This window comes from Coniosporium apollinis (assembly GCF_000281105.1).
Source record: "Coniosporium apollinis CBS 100218 chromosome Unknown supercont1.46, whole genome shotgun sequence".
Lineage (NCBI taxonomy): Eukaryota > Fungi > Ascomycota > Dothideomycetes > Coniosporium > Coniosporium apollinis.
Genome location: NW_006913308.1, coordinates 186,289 through 210,448, shown reverse-complemented (window position 1 = coordinate 210,448; position 24,160 = coordinate 186,289). Strand labels below are relative to the sequence as shown.

At 54.7% G+C, this 24,160-nt stretch overlaps 6 protein-coding genes across 6 annotated transcripts; 4 read left to right on the top strand and 2 right to left on the bottom strand.

Annotated features, from left to right (window-relative positions):
• Positions 1-52: 52 nt before the first annotated feature.
• Positions 53-1,720, top strand: W97_07914 (uncharacterized protein; the record flags this gene model as incomplete). Its single annotated transcript, XM_007785783.1, has 2 exons — positions 53-79; positions 128-1,720. 2 exons carry the CDS (start codon positions 53-55, stop codon positions 1,718-1,720), a joined length of 1,620 nt encoding a protein of 539 aa, XP_007783973.1.
• Positions 1,721-3,811: 2,091 nt separating this feature from the next.
• W97_07913 (methionine-R-sulfoxide reductase SelR) lies at positions 3,812-4,486 on the bottom strand (the record flags this gene model as incomplete). Its single annotated transcript, XM_007785782.1, has 2 exons — positions 3,812-4,179; positions 4,264-4,486. 2 exons carry the CDS (start codon positions 4,484-4,486, stop codon positions 3,812-3,814), a joined length of 591 nt encoding a protein of 196 aa, XP_007783972.1.
• Positions 4,487-5,580: 1,094 nt separating this feature from the next.
• Positions 5,581-6,686, bottom strand: W97_07912 (uncharacterized protein; the record flags this gene model as incomplete). Its single annotated transcript, XM_007785781.1, has 7 exons — positions 5,581-5,626; positions 5,675-5,700; positions 5,752-6,145; positions 6,215-6,291; positions 6,342-6,381; positions 6,432-6,576; positions 6,680-6,686. 7 exons carry the CDS (start codon positions 6,684-6,686, stop codon positions 5,581-5,583), a joined length of 735 nt encoding a protein of 244 aa, XP_007783971.1.
• A 382-nt stretch (positions 6,687-7,068) lies between these two features.
• Positions 7,069-9,715, top strand: W97_07911 (T-complex protein 1 subunit epsilon; the record flags this gene model as incomplete). The annotated part of the gene is made up of 5 exons (XM_007785780.1): positions 7,069-7,078; positions 7,265-8,568; positions 8,630-8,810; positions 9,165-9,253; positions 9,671-9,715. 5 exons carry the CDS (start codon positions 7,069-7,071, stop codon positions 9,713-9,715), a joined length of 1,629 nt encoding a protein of 542 aa, XP_007783970.1.
• A 7,777-nt stretch (positions 9,716-17,492) lies between these two features.
• Positions 17,493-19,266, top strand: W97_07910 (uncharacterized protein; the record flags this gene model as incomplete). The annotated part of the gene is made up of 2 exons (XM_007785779.1): positions 17,493-17,592; positions 17,663-19,266. 2 exons carry the CDS (start codon positions 17,493-17,495, stop codon positions 19,264-19,266), a joined length of 1,704 nt encoding a protein of 567 aa, XP_007783969.1.
• A 2,017-nt stretch (positions 19,267-21,283) lies between these two features.
• W97_07909 (uncharacterized protein) lies at positions 21,284-22,867 on the top strand (the record flags this gene model as incomplete). The annotated part of the gene is made up of 1 exon (XM_007785778.1): positions 21,284-22,867. One exon carries the CDS (start codon positions 21,284-21,286, stop codon positions 22,865-22,867), a length of 1,584 nt encoding a protein of 527 aa, XP_007783968.1.
• Between the last annotated feature and the right edge of the window lie 1,293 nt (positions 22,868-24,160).

Sequence of the window (24,160 nt, the reverse complement as noted above, 5' to 3'; positions counted from 1 at the left end):
ATGATATTTGCAGTATCTCTTGAATCAAGACCACAGGATTCTATAGCCAAGTATGGATGAGCAGCTCGCAGGGTTAGAGGTACATCGCGACATATCGTCTGCGCGGGGCTTGCTGACCGCGGTGCAGAGGGACTACTGTCCGATCTTAGACTCAGCACTCGTTCGTGCTATCTACGCCGACTTCGCCGACAATGGTGACACCGGAATTGAAGAAGCGCGACTGATGTTGGAATCGCTGAAAGAAGCGGCCCTTTATGAACAGACCACAGACTTTGACCCCTCTGGCAGTAGCGGGCAGGCAGCCGTTCTCAGCTCAGAGCGCGACAATGGCCACTCGGATAAGGAGACGGAGAACGGAGCATCGCAGTCTGAAGACACAGACCTGACAAGCCTGTCCAACGGCTTGTCTGCTACAGGCTTGAAGACACGATCTGATTCCGGCTCGGGCGAATCGTCCAGCATGGCAGGCAACAATGAATTTGTCGAGGATGCCGAACGCCTCAGCACCGACGAGAAGGTGGCGCGACTTATTGATACCTTTCCTACCGTCAAACCTACACTCATTTCGTACACTTTGAAGAAGTGCGATGGGAATTTTGGCAGAGCGACGGACGAGCTGCTGAACCACGTCTACTTCGAAGAGACGGAAGCTGATGGCGTGGATCCAGAAGAGCGGATAGTGGCCAAAGGTATCGATGCCTTCTCTGAGGAACACGCATTACCACGGGGACGAAAAGGCAAGGCGAAGAAGTGGAAGAAGGTCGGTTCGGCAGCCAGCTCCAGGGACAGTTCGATACCCGCAGCCCCAGATAGCAAGAGTACCACGAACAAGTGGCAGAGCGCAACCAAGGACATTGAGTTCATAACCTCCCGAACAAACCTGCCATACCAGTACGCATCATCAATGTACCACAAGAACGGCGCCTCGCTCCGCCCAACCATCGCTGCGCTCATTGCGGCCAACACCACAGAAAACGAGGGCAGCAAACCAGACGAACGAACCCATCGAAACGCCCTCGACCTAACCACCGACTTCCCCTCCCTCAAGCTCCCCTACGCCACCGCCCTCATCCGCCTAACCGCCCCCTCCACAGCCTCGGCCCACGAACTCGCCAAAGCGCTCACCACCGCCCCTTCCAACTCTTTCACCGGCGGCGTCGAGCTCATCCCCAAATACGCGCCCCTCGACCTCGGTCTCTCCTCCAAACCCCCCTCCAGGGCCTCCACTCCAGCCCACCCCGTCTCCGCCGCCGATACCACGGCTCTTCTCGCCGCTCGCTCCCATGCCTTTACTAGCGCCTCCTCCGCCTACCGCCGCGGCAAGTCCGACAGGCTCATGCTCGGCGCAGCGGGGTATTACTCCCAACTCGGGCGCGATGCCCACGCCTCTCTCGCCACCGCCTCCGCTTCCGCCGCCGACGCGCTCGTCGCATCCCAATCCACCCCTACCACGCTAGATCTGCACGGCGTGGACGTGCGGAACGCGGTCAGGATCGCAAGGGAGGGCGTGGAGGCGTGGTGGGCGGGGTTGGGGGAGAAGCGGTTGAGGGGAAGTGAGGGGGTCGGGGAGGGGTTTGAGATCGTTACGGGGGTTGGACATCACTCTGTTGGGGGAGTGGGGAGGTTGGGACCCGCGGTGGGGAGGATGCTTGTGAGGGAGGGGTGGAGGGTTAGGTTTGGGAGTGGGAGTGTTAGGGTTGTGGGGGCTGTGAGGAAGTAATCGTTCGTTTTGGCCGGGTGCCTAATGTATGAGAGATTTGGGGAACTATCCGTGCGATGGAGGTCTTGCGCTTGGTTTATTTGAACTTGCATAGCGAGGGTGTTTAAAGGTGCATTTGCAGGTGTTGATGTCGCTTTGGATACGATGAAAGACAGCTGTATTCGGAGCTTAGACTCCTTCAGTTCGTGTATTCATGGCGTTCCCCAGTAACTCACCACATGTAATACTGGCGAGTTCACATCCGTGTCTGGCTCAATGGCGTGCCGGTCAAATCGATGACTTCTCATGTCTACCGACTAGACTATTCTCAGCGATAATTCTTGGAGCTAAAGACAATTAGCAACGTCACAAGTAAATCCCAGAAGCACTCCTAGCGAGAAGGCATCCTAGCGAGATGGGCATGCTTTCCAGTGTTTGCTGCTGCACTGAGTTCAGTCACAAAAGGTCAGAGAAGCCTGCAGCCAAATTCACTCGTATCATACACATGCACAAAACGAAGTCTAATTGTTCCTGGAAGGGGGTTTTGAACTTGGTTACAATACTAGCACGCTACGTGCGCTGTACAACCCTATATACAAGTTGAATATCCCATCCAAAGTATCAACAGAAGCCTGTACAGTAACGGCTTTACAGTCCCCCTTGACTCGCCAGTCTCAAAAACGCCGATATGCAATGCAGTGCTGATTTCCATGCCCCCATTAGTGATAAGCGGCCGTGACTTCGTTGCCCCGCTTAAGAACGCAATGATCCCTCAGCGCAACCCTCTCTTATTCCTCATGTTCTTTTATCTGTCGTCCGACCCCCTCCTTCCTCAACCGCCCTTCCCTCCCTCTCCAACCCCCCACCTCTCCCATTCCGGGGACAGCGGGGTGAAGAGCTCACGGCGCAATCTCGCTCATGCCGCTCTCGCTCTCGCTCTGGGCTTGCCGCGCGACGGCAACCCGGTTCTGGATGAAGTAGATGCCGTAGGCGATCATGGCCAGCAGGACGAAGAGAACGATGATGATGACGAAGATGACGATGTTGCGCTTCATTTTGGCCGTTCTTTGTCGAAAAGGGGGTGTTGGCGGTGGGTTATGTGTTGCGGGGCTGCGGATTGGTGGTGAGGTCGACGTGGGTTGGTTGCGGTTGGAGCGATGTGAAGTGGATTGATGAAGAGGCCGAGGGTGACGAGGTGTGTATAGAGGCGCGTGAAGTTGGTGATGTCTGAGCGGCGGAGTGGCTGCGAATGTATGCTTGAAGAGACGGGTTTCGTGGAGCGAGATGAGGATGGGCTTGTAGTCTGGAGCTGCCAATTAGCTTCCAGAAGCGAAACTCAGATGCTGCAAGACTTACCAATGACCTGAACAAGCTCTACTAAGCCCACGGTGTATATATATACTCGGCGCACGCGCGAGGACCTCAGTGTTCAAAGGCTTCTCGACGATCGAAGAGGTGCTCGTGAACAGGGTTTCAGGGTTTCAGGGTTTCAGTAGCAGCGGATGCGTGAACTGGCGATTGCAGCTTCTCGGATCGGACAGTCCTGGAGCGAATATGCGATGTCTGGAATGAGAGAGCTGCATCTCTGCGGCTCTTGCAGCCTTTTTGAGCAAATGCACCAGAGGGGCTGGGACTGCTCATCCCAGTGGTGCGAGCAGGTGTGGCAGGCAGGGGGGAGCTCGAGGGCGGGGCTGGTGATCCCGCGTGGCTGGAGCGGCCCGTGCGGGAGATCGGGGGTTTGAGATCTTGGATGCGCGAAATGGGGAAGACGAGCATCATGACGATGGCACTGCAAGGCAGAGAATACGGGGATGTTGTTGTCATCGACCCAAGTCGGGAAAGCGTGGAACTCTGTGATGTTGATTTGGTTGGACCGACTGCACAAAATCAAAGCGGTTGTCAATGTTACCAACTCTCTGATTCAACCGTAACAAGGGGAGCTAGCTAATTAATGGCTGATCAGTGAACAGGGAGAGAAGTGTGTGAGGCGCTATAGCATCCAGATTGACGATAGAATGAACTCCCCAAAAACCGGACTCAAGACCTAATATCTACAAAAAAACCTTCAAGTGTCATTGCTCATGTTGCTGCTGTCTAGGCCATATCTTGCGCTCAAGCCTTCGACTCCACCTTGTCCTCCGACCCAAAGTTCAAGCTCACGCTATTAACACAATGTCGCTCATCCGTCGGCGTCGGGTATCCCTCGCCCTTGAACACATGTCCCAGATGCCCTCCGCAGTTCGAGCACACAATCTCCGTCCTCTCCATGCCAAACGTGCGGTCCGTATGCCTCGTCACGGCGCCCGGCAGCGCGTCAAAGAAGGCCGGCCAGCCGCAGCCGGACTTGAACTTGTGGGTCGCGCGGTAGAGGGGCGTGTCGCAGCCGGCGCAGGTGTAGACGCCGGAGGAGGGCATGTGCTTGTCGTATTTTCCGACGTAGGGCGCTTCGGTGCCTTGTTTGCGGAGGACGCGGAATTGCTCTGGATGTTCATGTCAGCACGTTGTTTCATTCGTGGTTTGAGAAGAGGTGGGATTTCCGGGTGGGGGTGGGGCAGATGCTTTACCCTTGCTGAGCACCGCCTGCCACTCGTCGTCCGACTTTTGCATCGGGTAGGACATGTTCCTGGTGGACGAGCTGCTGAACAGAGAGCCGATGAAGGGGATTGTGGGCATGGACCGCAGGACTGTGGGTCTGCTGAGGGCGCTGAAGGTGCGCGGGCTGGTGCGCGATGTGGCGTTGCTGAAGGCGTAGAGCGTGCGGATGAGTGTCGGGAAGGAGAAGCGCATAGATGAAGTTAATGGAGGTATCTAGTGGGATTGAAGTGGTGAGGTCGTAGGTGGAGAGGCAATTGCGGGCTAAGAGAGGAATGAAGTACTGCGAAGCTGCGCCACCAGTGCATTTGTCAACTGCGTCATCCATCCTCGTCCGCGATCCGCGTCTGTGCGTCAGCCCTACCGCGGCTCAAGGTTTAAGGACTCGGATGACTAAGGTTGATTTCTGTCTACCTAGGCACATGCCTGACAGCTGTCAAGTCTCTCTCTGACTTCAGAACGGACCAAGATTCGGTTGCCGGAGAAGTCTAAGCCTGTTCCTCTACAATCAATGCCAACCGGACAACCGATCTTGAGAAGCACAAGGCAAGAGCGCCACCAAAGAACTATGCAATGTCAATGTCGACTACTCATAAGCACCTTCTGCGGTAGGGCACAAGCTTAAGAGCCTGGAACCACCGTGCGAAGATACTTGAAGACGGCACCAGGATACCACATTCCGAGATAGCTCAAGAGGTAGGCTCTGTTCCCTCATTGATGACCAACACATCTGTCCTACATGAATAGACCGAGCGGCCGCTTGGCCTAAGATTGGTTCCGCCCAGTATCGGATACTCTACGTGGGAAGATTGCGCTCAGCAAAACATGAGGCGCGCTTGGCAGTGGCTTCAGTACGGTTCACCATACCACACTCGTTAGTGGTGCAGCTGCTTTAAGGTTTGATATTGCGGGCTACAAGCAATGGCTGGGTTCACTGTAAGAGCGCCCCGAAAGATCGCGTAGACGGCGCAGAAACAGATGGCTTTGATAGTACCAAGACGGTCTGTATACAGTGGATGAAAAGTGTTCCAGCTGATCAAAACTACACAGAGCAGTGTTGTGAGAGGGTACCGTAAACCAAGGTAAAGTAAACCAAGCGCGCTTGTACATGTCGAGACAGACCAGAGTAGACGCGCAGCCGAAATCGGAGGAACGCCTTTATACGCCGTGCAGTCGGAACAGTCAAGTGATTAGAAAACGAAGCTGTGTGTAGCAATCCGCCACGCGCGCATCCCGCTGCCATCGCCGGCATTGAAGGGGAGAGCATCCTTGGATTCTGGCTCGTGACTTCATACGCCTGCGGCGCCCTCGATTTCATCGGTACCCTTGAACACCCTGCTACAAAGTCAGTTGCTGAACTAGGCCAAGATAGAACACACTCACAAGTGCTGTTCGTAGTATGCCAGCATCTAAATAAAGTCAGCAAATGAAATGGTTTACAATCATGACCTGGAGCCTACCTTCTGCGGACACTTCTGATTGATGACCCGCAAGGGATGCTGGGTCTTCTTCCCGTCGTTCCAGATCACGTATCCGACTCTCTCCTTCTTCCCAGTCTTTGGGTTGATTGGCTCTTCCACCGTGTCGATCTGCATCACTTCCTCCTCCCAAGAGCCTTTCGGCGGCTGCCACTCTTTCACCTTGCCTTTTGTAGACGCGCTGTCCTCTGCTGCGTCCGGACCTGAGTCCTGCTCGCTTTTAGCCTTCTTGCGTCCTCGGCCGGTGGTTGCACTTCCTGTGGGTGTGCTTGCTGCCGCTTCGGAGATCTTGCGCTTCTTGTCTTTGGCGCTTGGGACCTCTGGTCGGCCGCCGATTTTTTTGAAGTAGACTTTCAGCGACTCTTGTGCGCCCTCGCTGAGTGGGCATTAGCTTGTGTGCACACCGTATGGGGATGGATCTTCATGTGATCGGCGTGCAGCTCACAGATTTGATTCGGGCTCCCATGTTCTGTCGGCCTTCTTCTCATAGCCCAGCCATTTGATTTCGTACATGACGACGCCCTGAGCCGTGTAAGCAAACATCACGTATCCGGAGAACTTCGTGACCATACATCCTGAAAACGATGAGACAGGATCTTCTCTACCACGTATCTGATCGTATGTATCAGCAGCGGTCCGTAGATCGGATCTCAAGTCCGTACGTGTCTTCGGCGGCCTCCTCCTCCTCCTCGTCGGCGCCATTCTCTTCTACGTCGCCGTTTTTCTCTTCCACATCCTCGTCCTTCATGGGGGTCTTGAAGGGTATCTCGGATTCGGAGGCCGAGTCTTCGTTGTCGCTTATGGCTGCTGGGATTGAGGAGTGGTGTTAGCTAGATCGATTCACGTCTCAAAGCAAGACTGTGGCCCAGAGCTGTTGAGCTCACTAGGTGCAGTGACGGGAGCTGCTTACGCGGCATGGTGGTAGCTTGATGCGCGCGGCGCGTCTGAACTTGGGTCGGACGCTGCAGGCGGTCAATTCGTGTCTATGTCGGCGCAGTGATTCAGTTGCGGAGACGCGCAGCTGGTTCGTATCGCGCTTTAGCAATGATGGAGCTGGTGGTGTTGCGATTGACGGAGGAGTGATGGTGGTCTTGCGCAAAGGTCGGCGCGCTCGCGAAGCTCTGAAGGAAAGCACGGACCTATAAATTTTGGATACAGCCGGCGCATGGAAGAAGTACAACAGACGCGTTTGTTCTACCACTACAACCCTCACCAGCTCCACGAAGCGCCTGGAAAGTTCTGAAGAGAGCGTGAACCAGGAAATAAGTGGTGTCTGTCCGATAAAGGCTCTCAGACAAGATGGCGATGCGTACGTTCATGCAGGCTCCCAAGGCAGCTCCAACGAGCTCTGACACGACTCCCAAACTGGTGTCCACGTTGTTCTAAGCTGACGTATGTTTGATTCCGCAGAGCTCGATATGTCAAACGGTATTTTCCCCGCGTCAGTCGAACGGCAAGTTACGAGCGAGGCCAAGCAGTTGACACATAACCACAGCCCAGGTGATGAAGGATGAAACGGGGAGGCCTTTCATCATCGTTAGAGATCAGGGCAGAAAGAAGCGGCAACACGGCAACGAGGCGGTTAAATCACATATCCTCGCCGCGAGGACAGTTGCGAACATCGTCAAGACATCCCTAGGCCCCCGCGGACTGGACAAGATCCTGATATCGCCAGACGGAGACATTACGGTAACGAACGATGGCGCAACTATCCTCTCTCAGATGGAAATTTCCAACCACGTCGCGAAGCTGCTAGTGGAACTCTCCAAATCCCAGGATGACGAGATAGGGGATGGCACAACCGGCGTGGTAGTATTAGCCGGCGCACTGCTCGAGCAAGCAGCGGACTTGATAGACAAGGGCATACATCCTATCCGCATAGCAGACGGTTACGATCAAGCGTGCGAGGTTGCCGTGGCGGAATTGGACAACATCAGCGACGTAATATCATTCTCGAAAGAGGAGACGGGCAATCTCTTCAAGGTCGCAAAGACGAGCTTAGGGAGCAAAATCGTATCCAAAGCCCACGACCAGTTCGCGCAGATCGCGGTGGACGCAGTGCTCTCCGTGGCAGATCTGGAACGAAAAGACGTGGACTTCGACCTCATCAAGGTGGACAGCAAGGTTGGCGGCGCCCTGGAAGACACACTCCTCGTAAAGGGCGTTATTGTGGACAAGGACTTCTCCCACCCCCAAATGCCGTCCGAAGTACGGGACGCAAAGTTGGCCATCCTCACATGCGCGTTCGAACCGCCGAAGCCGAAGACGAAGCACAAGCTGGATATCACCACCGTGGAAGAATTCAAGCGGTTACAGAAGTACGAGAGCAACAAATTCACCGAGATGATCCAACAGATCAAGGGCACAGGCGCGAACGTCGTGATATGTCAGTGGGGCTTTGACGACGAGGCAAACCATCTTCTCCTGACCAACAAACTCCCCGCTGTGCGGTGGGTTGGCGGGCCTGAAATCGAACTCATTGCTATCGCGACGAACGGCAGGATAGTACCGAGATTCGAGGACCTGAGTCCGGAGAAGCTGGGTAGAGCAGGTGTGGTTCGGGAGATGAGCTTCGGCACGACAAGAGATAAGATGCTGGTCATCGAGGAGTGCGCGAACACGCGGGCTGTCACGGTCTTCGTGCGAGGGAGCAACAAGATGATCATCGACGAGGCAAAGCGCTCACTGCATGACGCGCTCTGTGTCGTGCGGAACTTGGTCAAGGACAACCGCATCGTGTACGGCGGCGGTGCAGCAGAAATTGCATGCTCATTAGCTGTCGAGGATGCTGCGGTCAAGGTACATCTACTCCAGCATCACGAGTTCTCTGCACAGTAAGTATGCTGACGTGCACTCGCAGAGCCCCGGTCTAGAGCAGTACGCCATGCGCGCATTCGCCGACGCTCTCGACTCAGTCCCCATGGCGCTCGCCGAGAACTCTGGCCTCAGCCCTATTGAGACCCTCGCAGCCATCAAGTCGAGACAGGTCAAGGAGAAAAACTCACGTCTAGGTGTTGATTGCATGCAGACCGGTAGCAACGGTGAGTCGACTCTCATTTTCTCAATCATCCCTACGGAAATCCCGACACGCTGCCACCGGATTTCATATCTGCAAGCCCTTCTGCTGCGGCGTGTGCTGGCATATGTCCACAAGCGTTTACGGCTTGCATCGACTTTCAAATCTACAATGCATCTAGCACCATCGTGGTTGCTGCCCCACAGCTCTCCGCAGGCAGCCTGCAGCGGGCGGCATGTCGGTGGAGCCTGCGCTTCGAAGCGGCGGCTCGCCTCCTTGCTTCCCCAACCACAGCCCAGACTCTCCCCATCACATGCGATGTCTCACCACATTTTGAGCGCGTTGGCACCTTGCATCAGCGACTGACGGCTTTTTGCAGACATGAGGGAACATTTCGTAATCGACCCGCTCATCTCGAAACGGCAGCAACTTCTGCTCGCGACGCAGCTATGCCGGATGGTTCTGAAGGTAAGCCAAGTCGGACTTTTTCCATTCCTTTCGATTCCCGCACCTCCTAGCTTCTGAACCTGGGTTCTGGTTGTGTGTTACATACCGCATTTCCGGTGGGCTGCAAGTCATCTGCTATCGACATTGCAAGCATGCTACAAACGCAAACCCGGCATCTGGCATCTGGCATCTGGCATCTGGCTTCTAGCTTCTAGCTTCTAGCTTCTGCAGCCAAGCCATGGCGCGCTCCCGTCCAACGCTGCAATGCTCCGTTGCATGCAGGACGCCAGGAGCCGCAGTGCGTTTTTGTGTACCCTCTGCCCCTCATCTCCCCGTTGAGCGGCGGTTGTACCTGCTGGCAGCTCGCGGGTATCCTAACTCTACTCTATGAAGGTTGGAGGGGAAATGACTGGGCATAGTGGGCTGACTATAGTACAGGTGAATAACGTGATCATCGCCGGAAGCGACGACAATGAGTTCTGAGCGCGCGGCCATGTGAAGGAGTGATGGTGTGCATATCGAAGCGCTTGGCAACCGAGATGCGAGCGTTCGGCAGTCTTTGCCCAGCGGTGACCACGTTCTTGATAATGCACTCTACTACATTGCCCCAATAGATAGAATGCATGTCCGGTGCAGGAACGAAAATACTGAATGAACCAGAACTCGAATCAGGTGTGCTTTGTTCAAACTATTGCAACTACAAGGCGTCTCTCCAAACTGGATCACGGAAGCCTTACTTTTGCAGCTTCAAACCTCAACTGTGCTAAGTTGAGTGAGCCCGTTCGGATGCCGTGAATCGACCTTCATTGTCATACTCGTCTGCATGTTGAGGCATTCCTTCCACGCGAACTCCTTTTCGCAGTCATTGATATCATGTCGCTTACGTTCCGGCCAAAGATCATCACCACCAACCTCACAACTCCCTTGTCCCTGGGATGCTATCTCTTAGGAATTTCTATGGGATTCACACCACGACAGCCACAGAAGGCAATCGAGACGTTTCCCACCTCGATTTGAGAGCCATAGAGAGATCTGACGACGCATGTACCAAATGGTTCGTCCATGGTTTAGGAACCATTTATCATGGCGTCTTCTATGCTCTAATACAGCTTTGTCTTCGAGAACGAGACTACTACATAGTTTCCTCATCCCGCAAGGGACTGAACGTGGAGGTGTAACACATAGTCATAAGAATATTAGCACGAGTCCGATACCTAGGATACGCGGGGTGTTAGAGATATGTGATGCACGAAGGCGTAAAACTGCTGGACAAGCCATTTTGGTTTTCGCATAGAATCAGTATAACATTTCCGCTACTTTGTGACAGCAAATCCAGCTTAGTCGCAGTTCCATATCAAACGCGGTATATCTGCCTTCTTACCGAGTCACATTCAACGTTGTTTCTCCAGTCAGACAAGCCGACCCGAGTGTACGAACAATTGTGACTTTAAACAGAGCAGATTTCGAAAACAGCGCCTGTAGTCTTTCCTCCGAGGCTCTGCACTCAACGACAGTACGGCAGAAGCACCAGCGAAGGCCTTGTGCCATACAAACAACACAGGGGCGGACCGAGTCGTGGACACCATATGTCTGCCCGACGGAGGGGCACACGTCAGGTCCGGTCATCCTATTGCTTTGAGGCTTGTGAAGGCTTTCGCCGGCCTTTTCCATTTCAATATGAAGCCCACGGTCAAGCTTCGGTTTATCTGAGGGAGAGACGAGAGCCGGGCCAAACGACACTCCATGTCGGCTATAAGCCTACGCACCGCCAGCGTACATAGTTCCATACAGCTTGTTCTTTCGGCCAGGCGTTTTATTTCGAGGCCGTCAGCGACTCGTTTAGACTCGTTCGAAGCAGAAGCTGGATTGATGCCCGCGACGTAGGACCTTCCACGCGAAGACGGTGTGTTCTGAAGCTATGACGGCGGCGGTAGAGGAGTTGAGGCGTATCACGCGGAACACAGGCCCCTTTAGAATAGTTGTTGTGCTGCTTCGCTATGCATTGCTTGAGCGGTAAGATGTTGCGGCGCCATCAGGGCGGAGTTGCGAAGGCGGTACTTGCGGAAAACGGCCTTGAGAGAGAAGTTGTATCGAGCTTGTTGTGGCCTTCAAGACTTGAATACACAGATTCGGACGAGTGGAGAATACGACAGCTGGGGCGGGCTTAACACTCCAAATGACACCTGATCAGCTACGCATATCGCGCCGAATACTGGCTCACCTTTCAGCTAACCGTAGCAAAGCGGCATCACGGGGCTGGTTCCGCGGCTCGGAGGTCGTTTTTGTATCCTTCCGCCCTACGACAGAGGAGGATTTGGATAAGGGGGAGCTTTATGAGGAGCGACACTTCCACGAGATCCAACCTCACGCTTTCGAACTACGATCAAATTTGAGGGCACAGGATACGGGTTCTGAGATTAGCTACCGTACCGTTGGGTGGTCAACGGACGTGCTGATGATATAGAACCCCGTTGGGAAGGTGATTAGGTTCAAGCTCCCAAAACAGCCGGTTGGACTAGAGACAAGGAAATACAAGAAGATCAGAAGGGGAGTGTTCGTGTGGACTCAGAGGTTCGCTGGAACATGTTAAGTTCAGAATGCCACGTAAACCCATTGTTTGGGAGATTTGCATAAAACGTTGTCCCATCAACGTCCATTTCTTCCTTTTGATGCTATCATTTGGAGTAGATGGAGTGTATCGCAGGAAGGATTATTTAACATACAGTAGTCCAATATATTGGAATATAGACCCATGCCAGGCAAGTCTACGGCTCTTCTTGATCGAAGGCGGTGGAGGTGAACATGGCTCCACATGGTGATGCAGAGGAAGACCTGACGGTGTCCCGGAATTTAGCAGCAATGTTGCGTACCTAGAGCGGTGCATATGCAGGCTCAGAGATATTGACTAGACGGTGGAGATTGCCTCCTGTGTAGAGAGAATCATGGCTGCAGGAACCTTATCGAAGTACACTGTTCATTCACCTACATTGGAGACTTCCTATCCCTCCTGAAAGGCCTCCTTGTGCCACGGAATGCATTTCCTCAAGCAACACCCGCATCCCCCGACGGGAGTCCGTCAAATCCAGTACCAGATAAGACAAAGGAGCTAAAACTCCAGAACCGACCTCCGCGGACCCAGGAGCATGGGACTGGCGCGTGATGAGCTGGTGTAGCGTGTGCGATGCTAAGACATGGGTTTGGTGTTGCATATGCGGCGCGCATAGCGTGGGGTGTTATCTGGATCACATTGAGTGATTGAGAGGCAGAAGGAGGACGTGAAGGATCTGCTCATGCAGGTCCAGAATATCCTGAGAGACAAGGACGAGAACAGGGAAAGACGGTCTCTGAGGCTGCGAGAAAAAACATCCGGGTGATCTGGAGATCGAGGCCCCCATTCTCCCCAGGGCCAGCTCGAAGCGATCGCCGTCCGGGGCCCCTCGTGCGTAGGAGGCGTCTCCGGGGTTGGAACGTTTGCAAGGAGGGGGGAGGGGGACAAAGCTTCAGGCCGTCGTCCCGTGAACAAGAGGTTGGTTTTTCGAGTGCCCCGATCGGGCGTCGAACAGGAGGACGGAAGCTGAAGCTGGAGCTTCTGAGTCGCGAGCATTGCTTCCAAGGACTCGGTATCGTAAGCGTCTTGCAATCCGTAGTGCCGACCGTGATTGCTCGAAACTTACAACGATTCAAGCGCTATCGAAAGTCAGGCCGTGACGTACCCCTGATGATCTCAAGCCTCGGTTCTGCTTCCGGTGTCAGTTTGCAAGCGAGGTCATGACTGCCGGCAGGGAGTGGCTTCCGTTGATCCTGACGGCAGTTTGAGGACGGGAATCCCAACCACTTCCCCCCGGCGCTAAGCTTCGCATGACGGCTCGAGGATGGCTGGACGTGCAATTTCGGACGGAAAGTCAATCAAGCAGTTGGCTTTTATTGGTCGCGATGAGCCGAGTTGCGCACCCGCAGAGTCACAATTTAAGGGCTTGAACACCCCTGTTTCTCCGCATGGCTTGGCTGTGGGTGGTTGGAGATGAAACGGAAACGTGGACGGGAGGATCCCGCTGGCCAGAAGCGACGCTGCGACGCGCCGGAGTACTCGTAGCAGCAGCTCATAGGTCCTCCAGTTGTACTGGTGTCTTTCCTATGTGGGCACCTCCGTAGCCGGTGTTGCAGATGAGCTTCTCCTGTGTATGATGGCCGGCCATCAATCCGTGTGTTTGATCAGAAGCTGAATTTGGCAACAAGGGGACCTCGGTCGCAGCTGAAGAGGAATTTGGAGCGGCAGGCGTGTTAGCCAAAAGAAGCCACAAGCAACCACGCGGGCAGCTGCGATCGGCTTAGCGCGCAGCCACAGCCTATCTGTCGGGTTCCGGGATGGCGGATCGTGGGGTCCGTCCCGCTGTTTTTCGTAGTGGATGGGTGAGATCTGTTTCTGGACTGGGGGCCTGTCAGTCGGTCGTGTCGGTGTCGCTGCACCACCCCTAGAGACAACACTAGGGACAGCCCTAGAGACAACACTAGGGACAGCCCTAGGGACATGCTCTGCTCATTTACACCCTTACAAGGGTAGCATGAGTGCTGATTAGGGGTATTACTTGCAAGCGATGTCAAGCCGTTGTAACGGGAGCTTGTAGCGCAGATCACGAAGTGTGTGGCTCTAGATTGGGGGTGAATCAGGTCGCAGCATGGATCTGACATCGATATCATGGGAAGTCACCCAAAGGGCCTGGATTCGCTGCTCCATCGCACGTCGAGCCGAAACCGCGGCGACCATCTGGCTCATGTTGTAGCCTCCTGGCTTGTCAGACTCTTGCAACACGTTGTCGTGGTCATCGACTCCGCTATGACACATCCAATGTCGTAATCATCGACTCCGCTGTGACACGTCCAATGTCGTGTACATACCCCCCATACTGCAAAATCCCCGTGGCTGAAGGAGATGCATGCCGTGAACCACGGAGCAGATATCAATAGCAGATTCCGCCTCCGCAACTGGAAACGGCTCTTGCGACAGCCGTCATGTCGCAGTTGGCGGTAAGCCTTGTGTGACATCGGCATCTTCTGGTCCTGCCTCCCCGAGACATTCTGTCGTGGCAATCCGCATTGTCACAGATGTGCGTGATCGGTTGGTGCGTCTTGCACAGCGCGCACAGGTACGACGCGGTCCCGCAGACCTGGTATCTATTCTCATGCTGTGCTCCCACCAAATTTCCGGGGAGAGAGGCACGCAGCCGCAAGTGATATGCCGTATTTCCATCCTGTAGTCAGCTGAAGTGATGTAGTCTACTTCATGAAGGCTTGGGTGAATCTGTAGTAAAGGGATGGCCTTCTAACCTGTAATGAGAGATGATACGTGTTTCCGGCAATGCTGACATGTTCTTGGTTCCGAGCTGACGTTCCGCAGTACGGTAATCATAGGGTCTCCTCCTGTCGTGTCGCAAGTTCTAGTGAGTCCCTGGTTCTGGTGACAAGGCCGGTCATCGTGCAAAGAGCACCGCAGCAATGGCTTACCTGAGCCCCGGCCAAACTCAACTGCAACCGCCTGTAAGGTCAGGATTACAGGCCACCGATTGCGGCACGAAAGCGATGGAGAGAACAGGGTTGACACGGAGTTGGGACTGAGCTGGACATTCCATTGTGTAGGAGCGAGCACGCTAGACTGCCGTTGTGTGGAAGAGCACATGAAATATTGAAGCTGATTAACGCTTCTGTGCTTCGATTGACTGAAGTATCCTGGGTTCTTAAACCATCTTCAAACTCCAGCGCTAGTTTGATGATATAGATAATATGAAACCGATGTAGACGTTCTTTTGTGAGCCACTTGACTGAAGCTCGAGCTCGATCGCATGTGTACTGAATCAATTATCTCCGTGCGGAGATCTTAGACTGCGCAGGCGGACAGCTTCTGATTGATCTTGCTATGCAAAGTGCGGTGTGCTTCAAATCCAGATGAGGGTAGATCTTCGCTGCAGCGCAGTACTTCACCCTCAGGCGCAGAGCACTCGAACTGCCGCAACCACGCAAGCGGCATGTTGCCCGACAGATGAATGACCGGATTAGGTGTACTTGGGTTTGATCACTTGCGCTATCGTTGCGGTGATCTGCACAACGTACCGCCTGGAATGGGTGGAGGCTGCGTCTCCTTGCTACGCACCTGATTATGGGAAACGCCCCATGAGGGGAAACATTCAGCCTGAACATATCCAACGGATGCGCGACACATGCTGAGAGGCCTGTCCGAGGAGTTGCACCTGGATTCTTCATGTCTCGGACATACTGCGACTCGGGCTCAATATTGCATGTGCTACAACTGCTATCGGCATAAGATAGAGCTTCGAGACGAGCCACTCGGTGTCAGTACCTAGCATGGGGGAACTGCTCCTACTCCAGTAAAGCGCGAAAATTACTCCATACCAATCTGATCAAGAGTTGCTCGCCGCGAGCGGCGCACAGCCGGCCTCTTTCTGAGAAGATGGCGGACTTCAAGCCGCGCTCGGCAGAAGCAGGTCAGGGATGAGGATCTGTCAAGGTACTTCCAGGTTGTTTAGCGTACTCGAGAACAAACGGAAAAGCCTTCAAGACATGTAACATGTCAACTGTCAACTGTGAACCACGAGTTTGACTACAGACTTTGGGAGGTGGATGAGGCAGTTAGTAAGCGACCGCGGCATGCACGGTAGCCGTTTTGCCCGCCGCAAGGGCACCCGGAGAGATCAAGATGAATGTTCTGGATTCATTCTTTGGAATGCTAACAGTGGGGCTCCTCGCGGTCCGTGGTAGGAAACTTTGAGGACACGCGTTTGAGGCGCTGCAAAGTCGCCGCGAAGACGCCGGAAGTATGGAGACTTGGTGGTTACAAAGCTGTACACTTATTACCGGCAGCACGTGGAAAGGTCAACCTTGGGACAGAAGCGGGCGAGGCTCCTCAACAACTGCCGTGGCCGGCTCTTGGATATTGGAGAATCTAGTGTGAAAACATAGGGCACGCACTACTCAAGGGCTCCTTCTGACAATTCTCGAGTGGAAGGCGGTCTGCTGGATAACACGAGGAGTTGATTGTAAGATCACGCCTCGTTTAGAGCATCGTTACATTCCCTGCGGGCAAATAGATACGGCGGATTACATACGCCGCCTGTCCACATGCCTGCCCTTGATATAGCGCTATTTCTCCTCTGTTGAGCTGGACGGATGACTGAGCCGCGACTGAAAGTCGAGGTCATGGGGCTTCAGAGGTTGTTATAATCTTGGCAAGGACAGGGTTGGATCTGGACGTAGCATTCCAGCCGCGGCTGTGCTTCTTGGTCGTCGTTTGCAAGGAGCGGAGAATCGGTCGAATCCGGGGCGTGACGAGTCAGCGAATATCCTTCGTACCCTTCGCTGGGGCCTTCTGGAAGACAGCCTTCTGGATGAGTTCTGGTCGCGGAACCATGCTCGCCTCGTGATACTCCTGGTTTCGTCCGTTCCCTATCAGGCCCGCTCGCCACGGGGACCTTCACAGCTGAGAGGATTGCGCTGAATCGGCGCTAATCGTTGGGGAACGCGGACAGTTTCGCGCTTGAGGCCACGAGTAAAGCCACCATCAACCGCTGGTCGGCAGTGATGGGGGCGTGAGGCCCTGCTCGCTGGGCGTGGGCGGTCTAGAGAAGATACCTCCTAAATCCCGTTGCCATGACTTGCCAGCTTGCCAGCGAATCTATCCCGCGCGCCCGACCAAACTTGCACGCTTTCGGAGGCGGCCTGGTCGGCTGCACGCCGTGGCTCCCCATTGCTCCCCCAAGCCAAGAAACAACCCTGGCACGATGCAAAATGGCACAGATGCGCACACGGTCTCCCCCTTCCACGCTACCCATAGTGCTGGTAAACTAGCAGGTTGCGCTGTTGGCGTGCGACTTAGACAAAAAGCAGGCCCGTCACCCACCTTAAGGCTGTTATGAGCAGTGCCATCCCCAGCTTCCCCCCCCGTCCCGACAAAGAGAAATCGCGTACCCGCACACTCACCCGGACTCACTCACCACGGTCGCTTCACTGCACTGCCTCTGCCATTACAAACGCTTCACTGGCCCAGTCTCTGAGGCAGACCCTTCCGTCGCATGAGTGCAAAGTCCGCGTCCGCCTTCTGTGTTGCCCTCTCTCGGCCCTGCCGATCTGTACGCAATCATCACTCAGCGTCGGCGACTGCGGCCGCGAACAGCCAAACGCCGCCCTCCGTCCGCCTTCATATCCACCACCTCGCCTCGTCGCGCTCGTCGACAAATCCAAAATCGCAAAAATGCCGTTACGACTGGAAAGTCCTCTCGTGAGGGTGGAACCCGCGTCGTTCCACACTATCGATACCTCCAATGTGGAGAACCTGATGGGCATGTGGTCCGGTAAGCCACCTGACGCGATGCGGAGTGGATAACGTATAAGCGAACCTTGGTACTGACCGCTCGCCTGCAGTCTTCAAGAAGTGTTCTGATGCAATGGAGGATGGCAAACGCTACGAAAACCTAAGTTGGAGACTTTGGACCCGCGAAACATTCTGCTGCGCGCCTGACCAGCAACCCTTCTTCTCACCCACCTGGACCTTCAATCGAAGACGGTCTAGCAAAAGCCCCGCCGCAGTACCTGAATTGTCATCAAGTGTGGAGTCCGACGACTCGTCTTCGGCAGCTTCTCACGCGGACGTCGCCACTCGTCCAAACACCTCGATATGTCCTGCTCGACCTGAGCTCGTCTTGCACGACTCGAACGACCCTCGAAGTCGAGGAAAGGAGAAGCACATCACCCCAGTCGACCTGGAGAAGATAGTCATCTCCATCAAAGAGACGAAAGAGCTGGAGCCCCTCTCTCCACTACCGATACCTTTGACACAGCCGGCCGAGTCTCGTCCGAAGCCGGGTCGACAAGATACCACGCCGCGACCATCGTCGCCACCTCCACCTCGAAATATACCCCAATCCTCCACCTCAACCGTCGCCACCGCAGCAGACAGCGACGCCTCCGCAATGACACCGCCCGTTGGTTCAGACACCAGCACGTCCACCAACCTCAGCTCTCACAGTGTAGTCCGCGGATTCTCTTTGGGTCGCGTATCGTCGTCATTTCGCTCAAAGACGCACCTCGCTCCCACGCCTACACCGATCCTCAAGACTTCAAACCATCCATCAAAAATGGGGTTGTCGAAGAAGAAGGGTGCGACCTTCACTCTAGGTGGATCATCTGACGAAGACGGCACCAGCTCCCTGGAGACGCACATGCTGAACACTAACCGGAGCTCCCTTTCGGAAGGACTCAGAAGGCCAGGACTCAGCAACGGCAAAACCACGTCGTTCAACGACAAAGTCACTTCAATTCAGAGCGAATCCTACGACAGCAACGACGAGGCGTTGGACAGCGATGACGGAGAGGAGGAAGAGCCGTCCGAAAGCGCGATCGAAGACGACGATGACGAAGCTTGGGAAGATTCAGAGAGCGAGAGTGGACCATCAAGCGTAAATGAAAACGGGCTGTTCCAGAGGGTCGAGTCGCGCCCCAATCTAACTTCACGGCGGTCTATGTTGACCGCTATGATGCATGAACCGGATCGGCAAAGGGCGCTTCAGAACGCGGCATCAAGGTCTACGCCCGCAATGCGACGATCGCGAACCTCGTCACCAAACGGTCCGTCGCTCGCCAGCTCGCCGAAGGACGATGAGCCGGGACTAGAGATGCGCGGTGCTGCGGTTCCTCGCTCAAAGCCGATTATCATGACTACATCTAATGTACATCCTCCTGCGCTTTCTCCGCGCACCACACGCCGAAACATGCTTACTACAGAGCTTACCGAATCACTACGAAAGCACCTCCTTTGGGAGCGGCAACAGAAGAATGCTACGAATAACGCGGCACTGAAGCGGAGACACACTTCGCAAGACGTGAAGAATCTGAAGCAGTACCCCGAGCCCGTTGCACTCCATGGTGACCCTCCGATCACACTTAAGGACGAGGCCGCTAAGAACAACAACTCCTGGAACGCATTTTTCGACCACGGTCTCCAGGAGTATCACGAAAAGGGGTGGTAGTCCACCCTGGCGTTACGTCCGCCATATCTTCCACTGCGACACCGCTTGTCTATTGGCGGCATTGTCGATTCGTTTTTCATGACACATAGCGCGCCGGAGTTGTTTGAATTACCCTTGCTTGGTGTCGCATGGCTGGTGTGGATCATTTGCATTTCTGTTCAAAGTCCCCTTCAGATACCACATGCATTTTAGCTTCTTCACGGGGACATGACTTTTGCTTCATCTCAGTTCGGAGGGCCTGTAGCTCCCTGGAACTGACAATACACAAGCGGCTCACGCCGGGTGGTGACGGTTTCACATGTGCTCCGACGCAGACGGAGACTTACCGTCTGCTTATGTACTACCACTCACCATGTACTATTAACGAGGCTCCTTTAGTGGAACCAATGCTCGGAGCCTCCGACGCCTGGGACGGCTGAAGGCCAGCTGGAGGGAGGGATTTCCGATTAGGTAGCTGTCACGGTGGTCAAGATACCTAGTTAATCAAACCAAAAGCAGAGATTTCAGATGTTCACTCCGACTACCCCTTGCACCAAGTCACATTATCGCTGTCCTTCACGTGGCTCGAGAAAGGCTTTGCTTTTCCCGCTGCAACGCTTCCCCACCCCAACACATGCAAGTCACAAACGACAGAGACACACATGCAAAACTTCCCTGCGTTCGTCCTTTACCGCTCTTCTGAATCATCAGCGACAAGACCGTTAGGCGGCGCGCTTATGCACGTCTTGCGAGCATCAATCCATGTCCTGTCAAACCGTGCATGCGCACAAGGCCATCTTTGACGCACCAATTGGGCGCAATTTTTATACACCACGACCTAAACGGCTACTCCGACTGCCCTGTGGGGTTCTCGGCCGATATAATATCAAACACGGATTATTCACCCGTCGACCAAACTTCGCCTAACCGCTTTACAGCAATTGTTTGGTAAAGAGCCAGAAGAGCCAGAAAATCCAAGCTGCCACTAGAGCAGGTAGCTAAACTGCAGGTGCCATCCAACCTTGCTTGATCTCTCGGTCCGACGGCCGCAAGAACCGCAGGCCCGAGGTTACGCCAGCGTCGTCACGATTGCTGCTGCTTGTGTGCGCTTGTGACTCGAGTGCCTGAACGACAAGGCGGCACAGGTAATGGTGGCGTCTTTCATGGCGCGGCCTCGTGAGATGGCTGCATCGCATGCTGTGGGGAACGGGGGAACGGGCTGCGGGATGGAGTCAACCTTGGAACGAATGATGGCACGGGAGCGTAACCGCGAAGATCTCTGTCTCCGCAGCCTTCTCAGCCTTACGAGCGAGCGAGATCACGCGAAGCGCTGAGGTGAGCGCGAGCGATGTCTGCGAGCAGCATCATCCGCCAGTCACATTGTGAGAGATGTGACTCGACTGCGGACTCACTCCCACTCGTACTCTCGCGCTGCAAGTGCAAGGGACTCATCGCCACGACGGCTGGACAGCGTTCAAATAAGCCTGCCAGAACCTCTCGTCCTTTCTCGTGCCATCTGCTGACCTGCAACGACTGCACCCCCAAGTAACTGGCGCGTGCGACCTCGGATCACCGTCCCCAGCCAGACGCGCCATCGCCGTCCCGCCCCAGAGCTCTCTTCCGACGTATCAACATGGAATCGCAGTCTCCTTCAGGCAACCGCCAGGGCGCTCAGAATCAGGAGCGCCGTCTGCCCAGTAAGTCGGCATCTCTGCGCTGGCTAGCCGCTGCGGCTGGGTCATCTGCTCACACGCTGCTCAGCGCCTGCTGCCAGCTCAGATGCCGATCTTCAGCCTCAACACCAGGGCCCTCCGCCGCCGCGCACGAAGCGGAAACAGGCCTGCCGGTTCTTCGGGTCGAAATCCGGTAGGGCTTCCGTCCCTCTGGTTTCGTGTGTCATCTGTCATCGTTCCACGTTTCTCCACACTCATTCGCTTTTTCGCCCGGCCCCCTTGGGGCTGCCGTGGCGCAGGGTCAAATTCGCAACGTCAGCAGACACGGGAGTCAGCCTCTCTTAGTCGAGTGCTAAATGTACCCCATGAATCTAGGTTGCAGAGCGGGCGAAAACTGTCCGTTTGTGCATGATCCTACCAGGTTGGCAGAAAGGCCTCTCCGCACTCAAGGCCAAGAGCAAGAGCTTTCCGAGCAAGGTAGCAGCCAAACCACAGCTCAAGCTGCTTCTCCAGGGCGGCAGTATGTTGCTCCGCCAGTGGACAGCTCTCGCGTGGTCCAGAGGCCTACCGCAATCAGGCAGGTTGTAGATCCAAGGGAGTATGAGCTCTCTCAACTTCGTCGAAGATTCTCTGTAAACGAAGAAGAGGACAGTAACGGCAGTGCATTGACGTTTAAGTTGGTTCCTTCCGATCCAGACTTTCCTTTTGATATCGAGGCTCTCGAATGCACTCTGTATGTGCCATTGAGTTACCCCTCGAGCGGCAAGCCGCGCTTGAGAGTCACCAATGAGGAAATGGACCGAGGATATCAACTCAACGTAGAACGAGGTTTGGATGCCCTGGCCTCAAGGGCTCCAAGGCCTACGCTGCTGAGCCTGATGAACGCTCTGGACAGGCAGCTCGAGACACTGCTTTCAGTGCAAAAGGCTGAACCCACTACGATTAAGATCGTTGCCAACGCTCCCAAGCCGGCAGCAAAGGTAAACACCCAGGGGGCGAACCAAGCAGCTCCGCCAAAACCGACTCCTTTAACAACCGCAACTCCTCGGTCACGTGCCGTTCCTGCGCCAGTCACGCATACTGCTGAGGATAAAGCACAAGCTCAAGCTAGGCGTGAGTCCGAGATTCGTCAGATTGAGGCCAGGCTCGGAAGGTTGCCGCTGTACTTTAAGTCCTCGGATGGGCTCGCGTATACCATTCCCATTGAGCCCAGGAAAAGACAAGAGCTTCCAGCACCATTGCAAGCTATCAAGACCGTCAGACTCATTGTACCGGAGTCGTACAATCTCGTCCCATGCCGTGTTGAGCTCATGGGCGTAGATAAGGACGCTGCTGCCCCTGTCGAAAAGGCTTTCGAAGACAGAGTCTCGCAGAATCCACAGATGGCGCTGGTGAACCACATTAACTACTTGTCCCAGAACATGCACACCATGGCGACACCGCCAGTAGTCGTGGTGCAGCAGGAGCCTGAACCCGTTCCCGATGTGTCGTCGTTAACTGTCGAGGACAGAATAGAGGAGCCGCAACCGGATATGCCTCATCCAGCAACAGTTGAATCTTTGGATGCGGTCACGAAGAGTCACATCATAAAGATACCCAGACCTCCTGAATGGGCGGCCAAAGACGGTGACAAAGACGATTCGGATGGTTCCTTCTCATACGATACAGGCGATGAAACTGAAGACGAAGATGCCCCGACTGTTGAACAGCAACAAGCTGATGTACCTGCCTCTAAACCTGAGCGCGGCATCATGCTATCTTTTCCGCATCTCGAACTGCACAGCATTGAGCTTCTCGAGCTTGTTTCTCTGAGCATCACGGTCAAGTGCGACAGATGTAAAGATACTATGGACATACCTAGCCTCAGAAACAACGCCAAAGGCGATTACACCGGCATCCGCGCCGAATCTTGCAAGAAATGCGCCAATAGTTTCGGCATTGGTGACTAGCCACCGTTCTCCCGCATTTTGTGTCAAAGCACTGACACATGTACAAGGCTATCGGATGGACTTGATGCACGCAAACTCAGTACGCGCTGGATATCTAGACCTGGATGGCTGCACTGTCGTTGATTTACTCCCAAGGCAGAGCCTCTCGTTAGCGGCGTCTTTCAGGGACTTGCTAACCTCCCAACAGCAGCTTCATTCCAACGTGCTCCGAGTGCTCAACGCCTTACCCGAGTCCCGGAGTTGTATCCGTGAGGGGAGAATCATCAATGGCAATTTGCAGAGAATGTCACCGGAAAATGAGTACGCCATCCGAGACATTGTCGGAACATCACATTGTGACAGGATGGACTGATGTCGTAACCAGCTTTCTGCATCCCTGAGGTCAAGTTTCTGTTGGTCAGCGCGTCGGCAGGTGTGTTCTGCCAATTGCGCTGTTACAGATTGCGCGGCTTTTGATTGACTGATGTGCTTTTGTTGAATATGCAGTGCGCGCGAGTCGAGCACCACCACGGAAGAAGGCGAGTCTTCCCCAGACTGGGGTCCCCAGTTTGATGCCCCAGCCGTCCAAAATGTCAATCTCGAGCGGACGCACGCCACAACACTTCATCCGTATTTAAACTTCGGTCAATATTCAACGGTTCGGTATCGCTAACCGAAACGGTTTTCAGGCTAAAGAGAAGCTCGGAATTGTCGCCGGACAAGAGCTGCCCAGACGCGGGCGATGTGCGCATTATGCGAAATCGTACAGGTGGTTCAGGTACGCGTGACGCAGTCCCGACAATCCCTCCGCTGCTTGGCTGCCTGAGGCGTCAGTCAAATGCACTATGCTGAGCGACATGATAGGTTTTCGTGCTGCAGCAAGGTCTTCCCGTGCGACAGGTGCGTCATCCCGCCTCCACCGCGATTTTGATTCCGCTGTCGACGATCACTTCACGACTATCAATTGACTCTGGAGCATCAGGTGTCACGATGAGGCAAGCGATCATCCAAACGAACATGCGAACAGGATGATTTGGTGCGTAGATCTAAGTTTTCCTACCTCTATTCCGATTCAGGACTCCTGCCGGCGTCTTCTGAGACATTCGAGTTCGGAAGACGTAACGATGTCGGACCAAGCCTTTCCCCACCCCTCCTCGCTCTTTGCCGAAAGCCCCACAAGGCACTTTTGTCCTCAGGCTCGGTTCCGCGCTTCTTCACACCCTCAGGAGACAGCTCCGGCGGGGTGGACCCATGAATCTTCACATCCCCGCAACGGTCTTTCATGCATCGAACCCCGCGTCAGAACCGGGATCT